A 16,412-nucleotide genomic window follows, 5' to 3' on the forward strand; every position below is an offset into this window, starting at 1 on the left:
TCCACACACGTCTGCCACCAATGGGTTTCCATTCTGCTCATTCTGCAACACCGGTCGTCTGCTGTGCACGTGAACTCCGCTGGCGTGCTCTGACGTAGACGGGGATTTTCTCAACTCGCAATACTATTAGTTTAGCGAACATTTCTGGAACTGAAAGCAAAGATATAAGATGCGAACGTGGATTATTTCTGTGCCCATTGAACTTCAAATCGAACAGTGCGTAGGTGAAGCAAGATATTTATTATTAGGATAACCTTTCTTCATTTTACCAAATGGAGATTCTCTTTTTGTGATACGGAGAAAAAAGGTTAATGTGCAGCAAGTCTGTCCCAAGTTAGGTCTGAAATTAAGTCTACAGGCCGTCAATTCCACTGATGAGCCAACTTGTTCATTGTCGTCTGTTAGGCGAGATACAATTGCTTCAGTCTCCAGCGCAAATATAGTGAATGTGCCGTCACTGAACGTGCTTGTACCGTCTGCATGTATTCACGTTGAGCCTTCCTCTGTCAGATGTTATACAGTTACCAAGAAACACAACACTTAGTTAAAAGTTACCTAAGACAACACTGGCGGACCGAGAAAAGAAAGTGCTTGTGTTCTTAACGAGCCTCTGATGTGTCATCTGGATCCAGTGTAAGCAAGTGTAATTAATACCCCCCCTGTTACGGCTATAATTACCCAAGAACCCACCGGGAACTCCTAGAAAGTGATTGCTTAAGTTACTAAGAATTACTAAGCTTAGCTAAAGGTATCTAAGATTCTACAGTTAACTAGGTCTTACTGTGCTTAGTTAAACTTTGTTTGAAATTGGGCTTAGTTTTGTAAAAAAAAAAAAAAAAAAAAAAAAAAACCCACAAAAAAAACACCACCACCAAGATGTCTTTGTCAGAATGTTTAACACATGGCGATGAAGCTTTTTTGCACAAGGATTTCGAAACGGCGTTGTCCTTTTACAACAGTTCCGTGGATGAGGACAAAGATGACGTGGAGGCGTACCGGAAGCGAGGCTTCTGCCATTTTGAAATGCAGAACTACGCAGACGCACTGAGCGACGCTGCCGCCATATTGGAACGGAAGCCACGCCAGACGACCGGTCACATTTTGAGAGGGAAATGCTTCACGAGACTAAAACGATTTGAAGAGGCGTATTTCGCCTACAAAGAAGGATTAGATATTGATCCCAAAGACCCCACAATCGCCAACGACTTGAACCAGCTACAAAAGGAGATAATCAGCTTCAGTGAATCGGCGGACACCCAAGAGTCATCGTATGACGCCGTGAAACTGTGTTCACAAGAACCGTACCCCGGTGATGAGGAACTTGAACGTCTGGAGCAGGAGATCATGACCATGTGGAAACTGGACGAACTGCCTTCCGTTAACCCTAGGGTCCCAAACGAAAAGCTGTCCACTTTAGAAATGGCCAAGGCCAAAGAAGCAAAAGCAGTGGGTAATTCAGAAGAAATATTGAAATGTTTGACATTAGCTTTGGAGTTTAATGTCGCCAATCTGTCTTTGTGGAGGGAGAGGGCAGAGTTTCTGAAAGGTCAAGGTGAGCTTCGTGAAGCCTTCAGGACCTGCAACGCCATACAGATGCAGCACCGAACGTCCAACGATTGGATCTTAGGAGGTAAGTACAGTTTACAATCTATAACATTTGCGAATTTCGGTTTATTATTTTTTGCAAGATAGTTACCAAGGGAGGGTACTTCCTAAAAATAGAAGTCAGTATTGTATTTTTCACAGAATATATTCTGATACTATTAAAAGACACGCAACCGTGAATGATGGTGTGCAACCATTACAATGACCATTAGTAAGAAAGTTTGTTGTGTTTAACGACACCACTAGAGCACATTGGGTTTCTTAATCATCGGCTATTGGATGTCAAACATTAGAATATTTACATATAGGCCTAGTCAAAATGAGAGGAAACCCACTACATTTTTCATTAATAGCAAGGGATCTTTTGTATGCACCATCCCACAGACAGGATAGCATATACCAGTCGTGGTGCATTGGCTGGAGCGAGAAATAGCCCAATGGGCCCATCGACGGGGATCGATCCCAAACCGACCGCGCATCAAGCGAGTGCTTTACCACTGGGCTACGTTCTGCCCCATCCATGTGTAATAATACAGAATTATAGTGTATTATGTTTACATGGTAGTTTCTTAGGTTTAAAAAAATCATCTATAAAAGGCTGCCGTTTGATGTTTATTTGTGTGTTTTTTTGTTTGTTTTTCACATGGATTTTCATGAATAAAATATAACCCACCCCCCAAAAAAAAACTCCCCCCCACCCCACCCCCCCACACACACACACTGTGGCCCAACACACACACACACACAAACACTGTGGCCCAACACACACACACACACACACACACACACACTGTGGCCCAACACACACACGCACACAAACAAACACTGTGGCCTAACACACACACACAAACACACACTGTGGCCCAACACACACACTGTGGCCCCACACACACACACACACTGGCCCAACACACACACTGTGGTCACACACACACACACACACACACACTGTGGCCTAACACGCACACACTGTGGCCCAACACACACACACACTGTGGCCCAACACACACACACACACTGTGGCCCAACACACACACACTGTGGCCCAACACACACAAACACTGTGGTCCAACACACACACACACACACACACACACACACACTGTGGCCCAACACACACACACTGTGGCTCAACACACACACACTGTGCCCCAACACACACACACACACACACACTGTGACCCAACACACACACACTGTGGCTCAACACACACACACACACACACACACACACTGTGCCCCAACACACATACACACACTGTGCCCCAACACACACACACTGTGGCCAACACACACACAAACACACACACACACTGTGGCCCAACACACACACACACACTGTGGCCCAACACACACAAACACTGTGGCCCAACACACACATACTGTGGCCCAACACACACACACACACACACACACACCCAACACACACACTGTGGCCCAACACACACACACACTGTGGCTCAACACACACACACACACACACACACACACACTGTGCCCCAACACACACACACGCACACACACTGTGCCCCAACACACACACACTGTGGCCCAACACACACACACACACACACACACACTGTGGCCCAACACACACAACCACTGTGGCCCAACACACACACACACACTGTGCCCCAACACACACACACACACTGTGGCCAACACACACACACACACACACACACACACACACACTGTGGCCCAACACACACAAACACTGTGGCCCAACACACACATACTGTGGCCCAACACACACACACACACACACACACCCAACACACACACACTGTGGCCCAACACACACACACACTGTGGCCCAACACACACACTGTGGCTCAACACACACACACTGTGCCCCAACACACACACACACACACACACACTGTGGCCCAACACACACACACACACACACACTGTGGCTCTCACACACACACACACACTGTGCCCCAACGCACACACACACACACACACACACACACACACACTGTGCCCCAACACACACACACACTGTGCCCCAACACACACACACACTGTGGCCCCAACACACACACACACACTGTGGCCCAACACACACAAACACTGTGGCCCAACACACACACACACACACTGTGCCCCAACACACACACACACACTGTGCCCCAACACACACACTGTGGCCAACACACACACAAACACACACACACACACACACACTGTGGTCCAACACACACACACACACACACACACACACTCACACACACACACTGTGGCCCAACACACAAACACTGTGGCCCAACACACACACAAAACCTACCTTAGGTAGACATATAAAGTGATTATGATTAGATAATATTTCCATAAATGCCAAATAATCGTGGATTATTACTGTATGAATATTTAACAGCTGAAGTTAATTTGTATGTAGACTGTCGCGGTTTTTTAACATCTCGCGAATAAACTTTGCCTAAACTCTAATCGTGTATTATTTTCAAAACAAATATGATTAGATCTCTGTATCTCTTTGTTTGTATTATTTAGCATAATATGGATTTTTAATCTTAAATGTGTCAACAAGTCGTAACAACAACAAAAACCCTTTTGCTTTAACAGTGGCGGATCCAGAAAATCAATTTGGGGGTGGGGGGGGGGGGGGGGCAGTGACATGAGGTGGAATGCCAAGGGAACTTTGGGTGAGGTTTGGAGGGGGATTGCAAGAAAGAAAAGAAAATTAATATGTAATAAAATTATAACTATCGCAAAATTTGAGGAGGGATGGGTGGGGGGGGGGGAGAGAAGGCGGGCCTTTGGTCCCTACATCTCCCTAGATCCGCCTCTGTTAAAGGGGTAGGCCCTGTATTCCGACATCCCGAAGTAGTGATGTTGCGATTATCATTTATAATCGAAAATTGATCGGTTGGATTCTATCGATCTGATGATCGATTAAAACAATCCATAATCGATTGTGTGGGAAAATGTTAATTAATTGTTCCTTCAGTTTAAATGTTGGAATTGATGTAAATATATTGGGGTTGGTGGCTGTACATAATAATTTTTAACCCCCCCCCCCCCCCCCCCCGATAGTAACTATATCGAGTTATCGATTTGTAGTGTCTGTCTCGATGAATATGGCAACAAGTATAATTCAAATCCTTCTTATATTCATATAATTCTAACCGATTGTCGTGTACTCTAAAGGTGGTCGGTTGTTACAAACCAATTGCAACCGATAATCGATAATAAAATTCCAACCGATTCTCGACAATACCCCTAAGCCTTTGACGGCGCGACTTGTTTAAACGGACATTCCTGAGTTTGCTGCACTGTAAGCTGTTTCCGACTAATAAAATATTTCTACGATTAAACTTACATATTAAATATATTTTCTTGTTTAGAATATCAGTGTCTGTATATTCAATGTGTTTCTGGTCGTCTTAATATTTGTAAGAAGCCCAATCTGGATATAAATTTAATCTAGTACAAATTTTAGAACGATCAGAAACACGTTTAATATACAGCCACTAATGTTTTATGCAGAAAATGCAGTTTTATTACAATCGTCAAAAAGTCTGTTAGTCGATAACATCTTTAAAATTGCAGCAAACTCAGGAATGTCCCTTTAAGATAGTGAATACGCGATCTAATTGTGTGTTTGATTATATTCAGGACAAATACTCTCGGATCTTGGTATCCCGGTGGCCGCAGAGTCTTGGTTCAGGAAAGCAACAGAGTTGAGCGATTCGTCGGACACCGAGGCGGCCATGTTGTTTCAGAAGGTCAGGGTCGGTCGTCTGTACGGCCCGCTGACATCAGATAGCCCCGTGGAGGTGACCTTCACGAAGTACGGCCGCGCCGTCTGCTGCAAGAGCGCCATCAGCGCTGGGCAGATCATCTTCACAGACAAACCTCTGATTCTGGCCCAGACGCTGGACTCGCAACACATCCCAGCCTGCGATCACTGCGCTACGTCTTTGCTACGTCCGGAGGATGCCTTTAAAGCCAGCGACTTGCAAAAGGACAAGGAACTGAGCAAGGCGATTAGCCAGTTCTGGCCAAAACGTCCAATGATTCCTTGCCGGAAATGCAAGACGCAGAAGTACTGCAGCGAGGTTTGCGCAAAGGAGGCTTGGGAGACGTACCACAGAGTTATCTGCCCCGCCACCAACCCCAGAATGGAAAGGTTGCACCAGGTCTGTATCGAGTACAATGCCCTGAAGTCCGGCAACAAAACTGTCTGGAATGGATGGTGGAACGCTTCTTTCTCGCCGATTCTTATGGCGCGGATTTGGGGCTCGATTGCATGCGAAGGAAAGCGATTGGCTGTTGCTGCCGGAAGAGCCAATCCTATCGCCGCTGATTGGTCAATGGCCCAGGCGCCCTACAGAAGGTGGGTTTAATACGATGAGCGTCTCTGTGTGTGGATGGTTTAAATAATCAGAATTCGTGATAAATACAAATATTACTAAACAAAAATTGAAAATCAACAAACCACAATGCAATACACATTATTTTTTATTTTTTTTTATTTTTTTTTAAAGAAGAGAATTATGTGATATGAAGAAAAGGTAAATATGTTGATGTATTAAGACAACAATTTTTGTAGCCAATAACAGCTTTAGTTTACATTTTGTTGGACTATTTTGCCAAACATTTGGTATTAAAATTTTTGAATTATATAGAAGATACGTTGCGATTTCTGAGTCAAAACCATTTCACAATGGCAGTCCCTTTAAACCGTAAACAGTACAAGTTTTAGAATCTAACATCATTTTGTAGAATTTTTATTATTTGACTTGCTCTTTAATAAATTTGTTTTAAACCTGTGTTACTAGCAAAACTCGAAATTCTTGAATCCTTGGAAATACCACAAGCCACGATCAGTACTAACTACGCATGCGTGAAATCCACCCCACCCCCAAAATCAGTTAACCCATCATACACCATTGACGTAGGCCTAGTCATGATTTCATATTGGCAAGGCAATCACCATGTCTATAAATATATTTGGCGACAGGAAACTATACAAGATGATGAGAATTACCACCTCCCTCCCTGTGTGATTGGGGAGGAGTGTAGGCAGAGTTTCTGCCAGAGGGTAAAACAAGTATGGCGCCATACCCGATTTTTTTTGCAATTTTTTTTTTAAGTTAACCTTTTGACAAAATTAATGACTATTGTCATTACTGTATGATTTTTAAAACACCCAACCTAACCCATTTTCTTTCAGTGGGAGGCCCTCCCCATACCCCCTGTCGATTGCGGTTGCATTCATTACACACATTGTAAATATTCAATTCCATAGCGCCATACCCAAAATTTCTTTCTGGCAGAAACACTGGTAGGTGGGTAGGGTGCTCACACATACTAAGACATTTGCATGGCATAATTCTGTTATTTATCCTGCAACCACTATATGTGTTGTCAGAATATGATGACTCGATAAATTACATTTTTGGTCACTGACTAAAAATATAGCTTTTTGGAAAGGAACTACGTTTACATTTACACTAGTTATGATCAGCAAAGGAATGCTATATGGTTCACAGTTACTTATCCTTTTATTCCCCGTTGATTGTTTTAATTTTTAAAAACCGTTTTGTAGACAAATTGTCATTTAAAGGTGCAGACCCTAGTTTCAACATATAAAAATGGACACTAAGTTTGGTTAAGTTACAAACCTGTAACACATTTGGATCACGTTACAAGCTAGTGAAACAAGAGTATGTGAAGTTGAAACGGTGAAATACCGTTAAAAATAGACTAAAACTCGACTCCATAACTGTAACTTCTCAGACGCACGTGCGTTTTATAAAATTCGGTTGTATGAAAATGGATAATTTAAACAATAAAATATAAGTAAATTTACGGCTCTAATAGTGAAAATATGCCTAAGTAGTGTTGAAAAATCAGGGTCTGTCCCTTTAAAAAAATTTTATTTAAAAATTGTTATCTGAGAAATATTTTCTTTTGGTGTATAAATAATGTAGACGACTAAACGTTCAGCACGTGTGGACATACTACTCCAGAACACGGTAAAGTTATCAAGACGGTTCTTTTCATTAATTGTTCGGTTTATGTGGATTGCAGAATAAATCAAATAACTGGTTACTGTCTTAAGATATCGGTTTTATCCTGCTCAGGTCGATTGGCGAATGCCGCTCGACAAAGCCTCGCGGCATTCGCCATTCTAAAGTTTTCAGAATAAAGCCGATATCTTAAGGCAGTAACCAGTTATTTTATATGTAATAACAACTGTTAAACCTGATCACTGAATAACCTTCTTTTTTTTTTTTTAATTTTCTTCTTCAGCATTTGAAAGTTTTCTTTATCTGCTGTGGGATTAAATAAAACCATACTTACCAGGAATCTTGTATCATCTGTTCCAGGTATTGTTGTGTGTGAAAAAACAAAAAGCAAAGCAAAGAAAGATATCACCTGCGTAAGATATATACTATTTTCCGGGGAATACTTAATAATAAATTACAAAATTATAACCTGCTAAACGTCAGCGAATAACGTATTCCAGATTCGGTTTATTCCACCAAAATTGTGCTTGGTAAAAGTATTTGCAATCGGAAATACTCGCTTATTGGTTTTACAAAACATTTAGTCCGAAATCAGATCTAGAAAAATGTATTGTGTCCACCCTGGACTAACCCCCCCCCCCCACCCCCCATAAAAACAGACAAACAAAATCATAAGGGCGAACACTGATGACTCCTAATTTCCGAAATACAACTAATAAATATCATATATTTCGTTGAAGTATCTGGCCACTCAAGTAAAATGATTTTGATATAAAACGTATGTATTCTACTACCAATATTCCCCGGAAAAGTCTTGTATGCTGCCAACCTTTTCCTAGTAATACAACATTAGATACTCCTGTTATTTGTTATTAACCTCCTGTTATCTGTATTTTATTTTGTAAACAAATAATATAGGCCTAATGCAGTTTATTATTTTAAGTGCATGGATAGTAAAAAAAAAATAAAGTTTTGTTTTATTTTATTTCTTTTTTTTTAATTAAAAAGACGCCATAAACATTCAGCACATAACATTACAGATTTTAAATTTTATTCTCTTTAAAAAAATATTTTTCCGGGGAAGCATGAGTCGACCCCCAAGAAACTTTGGCGGTTACCTGATTTCTCACGCAGCACAAATAAGACTACAAAGAATGAGTCTAGCAAAAGCCTTTACAGACTGGATCATCATAAACATTATGTGACGGTTGCATCGCACTAAAACAGGGACTTCCGGGTCAAACTGCAGCTAAAATATGACAATATATTAGCATATACTAGTAAATGTGACAATATACTAATATATTTGTATAAATACTATAACTACTATTATCTATATCAAATAAATCTATATAATTTTTTATTTTGTGTCCAAATAATTTTTAGATAGGTTGAAAGTTTCAATAATAAAGTTAAAAAATAATAAAGTTTAAAAATATAGCTTTGTTGGTATCGTAGCCTATACTAGGCCTTTCCTTAATGCCAAACACGTTGTCCCGCAACACCAAAGAATGATAAAATTAGATATTTTATGAATGTCTTATTTAATGAATTTCTCTTTTGCAGATTTATTGCCTATGGCAACACTAGTATTGCCGATACCATACCCAAGATGTATTCCCTGATGGTGGATATCTTTAAAAATATCGGCGATGGAATGAAGTATACCATCACAAAACGTGAATTTGATGGTAGATACTATCAATGTGCTTGCAACGTCCAAGCCTTCTCAGACTTTAGAAGTCCCCTGAAGTATTTCACGGACTACATCAAAAACAACCCTAAGCTGCAACATTTACTGCAGTATGTGCCGCGAGATCCGCCGGAAGCAGAATTTGCAGGGTTATTTCCCTTGCACGCATGTCTGAACCATTCGTGCGCCAACAGTGCGGAGATCATGGATGGCGTTAACCAGGGCAAACCCGGAGTCGCTGTTCGGGCCCGACAGGCCATAAAACCCGGAGAGGAAATCTTTATCAACTACATCGATACCCGGATGGCCAGACGTCAGAGGAGAGCGTGGCTTTACCGCGCCTACAACTTCTGGTGCCATTGTCCCAGATGTCAGTTTGAGGGCGATGGACCGGAAGTCTGCACCCAGTGCGGGAAGAAGCACGTGGATAATGGCGGCAAGATGTTCCCGATGTGCAGTAAGTGCAAGAAGGCTTGGTACTGCAGTCAGAACTGCCAGAAGATTGCTTGGAAGAAGGGACACAAGAAAATCTGTTCAATGTCGCACTCCAGTACAGGGTCGTCTTCAGACGTACTTATTTCTATTACGAAATAAACGTTATAGCATCTGGGCCATTTCATATAAAGATCTTTAATTTTGTGCCATCCGGTACACTTCATTTGTTGCAAATAATTTTAAAACTGAAACAATGATTCAATACCTTTGTTTGACACCCAATAGCCAATCTCTATTTTGTGCTAGGGTGTCGTTAAACATACATGCATTCATTCAATGATTCAAACGTGTGTATTTTAGTAATGTCCAAAATGATGGCCAATGCTATTCCATATTGTGAACTTGTGTATATCTTTTCATTTCTTTGGTGGAAACACTTGCAAAGGTACGATGTTTCATCGTTTAAAGTACTGCCACGTCTTGACAATTGGAGTGGTAGTACTCATGACGGGTGCCGCTGGCGGGGCAGGATATGCTCACCTTTCGCGAACACCTGATATCATCACTGTTATGACAGTGATTCATGAGTGCGTGACATTACAGCTGTACTTATTCCAATGGGCTCTGTTCTGTGCTACTGCTAATTTTGATCTAGTACATCAGGCTGGCAGTGGCAGTCCTCTATGGTGATGCAAGAAGGATGAACGGATCTCCAGTAACGGATCTCCCAGGAGTGGCTGTCCTCCCATGAATGAGGCACTAGATAGAGATTCATGGAATAAACCACTATTTTGGCACATGCCCATTAGACTTGACATTGTGCAGAGATACGGCCCTGGGCACATATTACAGTTTTGTCGTTCAGATCTGTATATAGGCCTATACAGCTTTTGATTTCTACAATCTTTAGACGTTTTAAAATTATTTGCAATAAACCGAATGGATCTACATCTGTGTTTATATGAGGGAAACGCTGACACTTGTTGCTGTGGTTACAGTGTTTGACAAGCGAACAAAGATAATCGTGTGTTGATATTTGTATGATGAAATGAGAGAGAGAGAGAGAGAGAGAGAGAGAGAGAGAGAGAGAGAGAGAGAGAGAGAGAGAGAGAGAGAGAGAGAGAGAGAAGGGGGAGAGGGAGGAAGGGGCAGAAAGTGTGGGTGTGGGTGTGCCTTTGTTTTGTTTGAGTGCGTTTGTGTGTGTGTGTGAAATCGTTTGTCCGTCTATCCATTCCTTTTCCGACCTATATTTCTTCTATCATTTACTGCTGAATCGTAGACATGTTTCTTCGTCCCAACCAGTGTTCCGAGACTGGTACATGAAAAGCTATAGCATGTACTGTCCTGTTTGGGAACACACACACACACACACACACGCACACAGAGACACACACGTGTGTATGTGTGTGTATTGTATAAAATCACGTATCATGTTATTCACAAGACCCATACAAGTGTATATTGAGCATAATGAATACATTTTCAAGGGGTTACAACTGTCTCTTTGCCACTTACGATCCTAACAATCTGATTAAAATGAACTCTACTGGTTTTTCCGTCATGAAACGAAAGTTCAACATTAAAATTTTATATTGAAATTAGTTTCCGGCATACTTCGTAATTCACCCGAATCATTTCGTATACCCTCGAGTATAATTCCGAATGTTTTCAAATTCTTTTCAAACCACTGGAATTATTTTGCAAGTAAGGTTTTGATTGGTTGAATAAAAGGTCAACTGGACATGACCTCCAACGAGATGCTGTTAGAAGCACAGGTAATGGTTATGAACCAGTGGAGCTAATTTTAATGATATTGTGATCCTAATATTTTATTTCAATTATTCACAGATTCCCTTTTACACTTGACCTACTCCTGTCCAGAAAAACCAGGGACAGTGGGTCGACAAGATACAGGAGTGATCTCTCCCCCCCCCCCCCCCCCCCCACACACGGTCCGAAATTCTTTCTGTTATAAATATGCTCCTCGATATATTCTTGTTCAGTACTTTCCAATAATAATGTGCATCCTGTTTAAAGGGATATACCCTAGTTTTTTAAACACTAAGGCATATTTTTTACTATTAGAACCGTTTTTAATAACTGAAATCAAGACATCGTTTAGATTTTATTGTTTAGATTATATATTTCCGTACATTTGAAGTGGTTTTGGTCATCCTTGTGTTTTTAATATCACAAAATTCATTTCTCTTATTTTTAAAAACGCACATGTGTCTGAGAAGTAACAGTTATGGAGTTGAGTTTTAGTTTATTTTTAGAGGGTATTTCACCATTTCAAAGTCACAGACTCATGTTTCACTCAATTGTAACTTTATCCAAATGTGTTAAAGGTTTGTAGATTAACTGAAGTTAGTGTTAATTTTCACGGGTTGAAACTATGGTCTGCCCCTTTAATGTAACATTTTACAATTTACTTTGTAATGAATCCTTTTTGAATGTTTTACATTGGTGATTGTACATATCCCTGTTTGTTATTCATTGCCTAATATATACACTTTGATATTTTGTTTTAAAAAGCTTTAATATACCTTTTTGATATTTTTCTATGTTAGTTTTTGACAGTTGTTTGTTTTTCTTTGTTCACACGTCTGCTATAATATAACTTTTTGTTACACACCATCATAAAATGTATATATAATATATTCCTTTTTATTTATTTTTAAACAAGCTTCTTACATTTATTTTAAATGAGTTTATGTTGACTAGATGTTCAGGAATGTGATGTTTCGTAGCTGTTTTACTAGATGCGGATTCAGTGTGTGTGTGTGTGTGTGTGTGCGCGCGCGTACGAGTGCGTGCCTGCGTGCGTGTGATAGATTTATACTTCACCGCCGACTCTTGTTGGCGAGTAGTTGACTCGCCCAATTCTGCTTCTGTCCAAACCTAATCCTCATTTTCCAGTGAATTCATTGCAGTTTTAACACAGTTCATATTCAAATTTATTGTGCGTTCGTTCAACTCTATTTAGTTTACTTAACACAAAAATATCAATTTCGCATGACTCGAGGTCTGCAATTCAAGCATGAAATGACCATAAACAGACGTCTCCCTCACTTAACTTACTTAGTAACTGGTTTAACGTGTCCATATACCACTAGGGTTTCGAACACGCCTATCCCGAGTCCGGCCTCCGATAGGATCGGGGGTCTGACTCGGGACAGGGATAACCTAACAAATGGGGTCAATTTTGACGCCAAAAGTATAGAAAAGGGAAAAATTGGGGTTCATAAGTTTTGGCTGCGCCCTTAAAGAAAAATATTAACATTCCTAACCTATATAAATTATTAATATAATATAATTTAGATGGGCTGGTCTAAAATGAATAATAATTTTTAATTAAACAATATTCATTAAGCTCATGGGAGGTTAAGAGGAAAGGGGCTGCCAATCATATTTTAAACATTGGTGTGACCAGGTGAGGGTCGGGAGGGAGTGGGGCCGGCCCTACACAAAACCTAAGGCCGAACCGCCTACGCTTGTAGCCCCAAAGAATGCCCTCACTTCTGGCATCCCATCACCCCCACCCCCCACCGTGTCCAACCGCAGTTTCTCCCTCACTAACCCACTTATCTTTCCTTTCCTATTTGAACCGACTGAAACAATCTGATTAAAATTATCTCCACTGGTTAATTACTATTACAGCTAATTTTAATCAGATTGTGGCTGAAATAGGAGACACGTCAGTTGTGATGGTATTTGTTTTAAAGTGCCATAGCTCAAAATGTCTGTGCTGATATTCAGCCATATTGTATTACAGTGTGCATGGCAAAAATTGCTTCTTTTTTTTTTTTTTTTTTTTTTTAGAATAGCTCTTACAGTGTTTGTACTGTCGAAAATAAAATGTGTGGATGCGTGGCTTTTGTTATATTTTTTTTTTTTAAATAAAGATTTTTTGTTGTTCATAAGCTTTCCTGTTTTCGTGGTACGTTCCTGGGGAAGGGGCGGGTCGTAGCCCAGTGGTAAAGCGTTCTCTTTATGCGCGGTCGGTCTAGGATCGACCCCCGTCGGTGAGCCCATTTTTACAGACAGAAACGAAAGAAATAAAGAAAGAAATGTTTTATTTAACGACGCACTCAACACATTTTTATTTACGGTTATATAGCGTCAGCCATATGGTTAAGGACCACACAGATTTTGAGAGGAAACCCGCTGTCGCCACTACATGGGCTATTCTTTCCGAGTAGCAGCAAGGGATCTTTTATTTGCGCTTCCCACAGGCAGGATAGCACAAACCATGGCCTTTGTTGAACCAGTTATGGATCACTGGTCGGTGCAAGTGGTTTACACCTACCCATTGAGCCTTGCGGAGCACTAAACGGGATTTGGAGTCGGTATCTGGATTCAAAATCCCATGCCTCGACTGGGATCCGAACCCAGTACCTACCAGCCTGTAGACCGATGGCCTAACCACGACGCCACCGAGGCCGGTAGACAGAAACGAATGCTATTACTTAGTTATAACTACGACATTTTACACGTCTAATACTAATAAAGGTAGACTATTTGGAAGCAAGCACAATCGTAAATTATAACAAGACTATAACAAAACAAAAACAAACAAAAAACCCACTCACTATCAAAACCCAAAATCGAAGTGAGAGCTAATCGGTCACCGATACCTACAAAACACACGGAATGTACTATTTTATTACAAACCATTTTCATTGGCCAGCTACAGAAGCGTATTAGTGCCGTTGTCTGGGTAATTAAAAATTCCTTTACGAAGCCTGTAGTTTTCCGAAAACACCCGAGTAAGTTTCCACCAAAATACCAAAATAAATATGGTCTCATTTCACATTTAATTTCGAGAATTTAAAGAAAATGCCGCAATATAATGCAACTAAACTTAACATAAATGAAATCGTTTATTTAACGACGCTCTCAACACATTTTATTTACGGTTATATGCATTGGGCATATGATTAAGGACCACACAGATATTGAAGGAGGAAACCCGCTGTCGCCACTTCATGGGCTACTCTTTTCGATTAGCAGCAAGGGTTCTTTTATATGCACCATCCCACAGACAGGGTAGCACATATAACGGCCTTTGATATACCAGTCGTGGTGCACTGGCTGGAACGAGAAATAGCCCAATGGGCCCACCGATGGGGATCGATCCCAGACCGACCGCGCATCGCGCGAGCGCTTTACTACTGGGCTACGTAACATAACTTTCCTGTCATTCCTATATAAATAATGTCAGCATTGGTGATTAGTATATTTAGTAAAAATAATAATCAGAAGGAAAACCAAATAAAAATAATAACCAAGAACTTGATATGAAAGGACAGACCGGCAAAATACCAGGAACGTTACACTACTAATGGAAAAAAATGTAGCGGGTTTCCCCTCTAAAACTATATGTCAAATGTCCAATAGCCGATGATTAATAAATCAATGTGCTCTAGTGGTGTCGTTAAACAAAACAAACACATTTTTTATCTTTGATTTTCAACTCTCTATATACAAGTGTCAACAATCTCCCTACAAGAAACTAAAGAACAAACTATATCCTTAATCAGAGGTCGAAATTGGCAAAAATTAACTCCAGACAGGAAAGCTATAAATTATGCAGGACCGAATCAAAACCTGTCAGACCAAATGTAATCATAAGGTAGGCCTATAAATGCAAAATAATTGCCGGTCCGACGAGACGCATGAAAAAAAAGAAGATATCCCGGCCTATGATGATGTTGACCGGTCAAAAGCCGGTCGGCGCGGCAATATTTCGATCACTGACTTAATCAAAGGCCCAAAACATTGGAGCTGGGTCTGGCCCTCACACGGAGTATGCATGTCTAGCATGTTTTTATGTGTTTGTGTGTCTGTATGTCTGTATGTATGTATGTATGTATGTATGTGTGCCTGTGTGTATGCCTGTATGTGTGTGTGTATGTATATATATATGTGTGAGTGCGTGCGTGCGTGCGTGTGTATGTATGTATGTGTGTGTATGTATGTATGTGTGTGTATGTGTGTGTCTGTGTGTCTGTGTGTATGGATGGATGGATGGATGGATGCATGTATGTATGGATGCATATATGTATGGATGCATGCATGTATGTATGTATGTATGTGTGTATGTATGTGTATATGTATGTATGTATGGATGTATGCATGTATGGATGTATGTATGGATGCATGTGTATGTATGTGTGTATGTATGTGTGTATGGATGTATGTATGGATGCATGGATGGATGCATGCATGGGGAAACTATCCCCTTATTCTCATTCCCGACGGTTATACCATTAAACTCGCTCTGGGTGGGAGCCGGTACCAGGATGCGAACTTAGTACCTACCAATCTTAAGTTTGATAACACCACCGGTGTTATATGTCTCAAGACCTCACCCAGCGGCAGCAAGTGTAATTGCAGTTCAAATCGGACGTAGCAAATGGCTGTTTTAGCACAATTAGTTGTGGCTTCACCTTGGAAAAAAGAAAGAAATGGTTAGTTTAATGATGCGCTCAACGCATTTTATTTACGGTTATATGGCATCAAACTACACAGTCAACACGTTTGTTTTGTTTGACACTAGAGCACATTGATTTACTCATCATCGGCTGTTGGATGTCAAACATATGTTCATTTTACACTCGTGGCCTACCAAAAAATATTAGGAGCAAAATATCTTTTACATGCACTTTTTCCAC

At 40.7% G+C, this 16,412-nt stretch overlaps 1 protein-coding gene across 1 annotated transcript; it reads left to right on the top strand.

Moving 5' to 3' along the window:
- Positions 1-213: 213 nt before the first annotated feature.
- LOC121387067 lies at positions 214-11,872 on the top strand. Its single transcript, XM_041518077.1, has 3 exons — positions 214-1,630; positions 5,248-5,968; positions 9,174-11,872. Exons 1-3 carry the CDS (start codon positions 877-879, stop codon positions 9,892-9,894), a joined length of 2,196 nt encoding a protein of 731 aa, XP_041374011.1. The 5' UTR covers positions 214-876; the 3' UTR covers positions 9,895-11,872.
- Positions 11,873-16,412: the final 4,540 nt, after the last annotated feature.

Source organism: Gigantopelta aegis, chromosome 13 (assembly GCF_016097555.1).
Source record: "Gigantopelta aegis isolate Gae_Host chromosome 13, Gae_host_genome, whole genome shotgun sequence".
Classification (NCBI taxonomy): domain Eukaryota; kingdom Metazoa; phylum Mollusca; class Gastropoda; order Neomphalida; family Peltospiridae; genus Gigantopelta; species Gigantopelta aegis.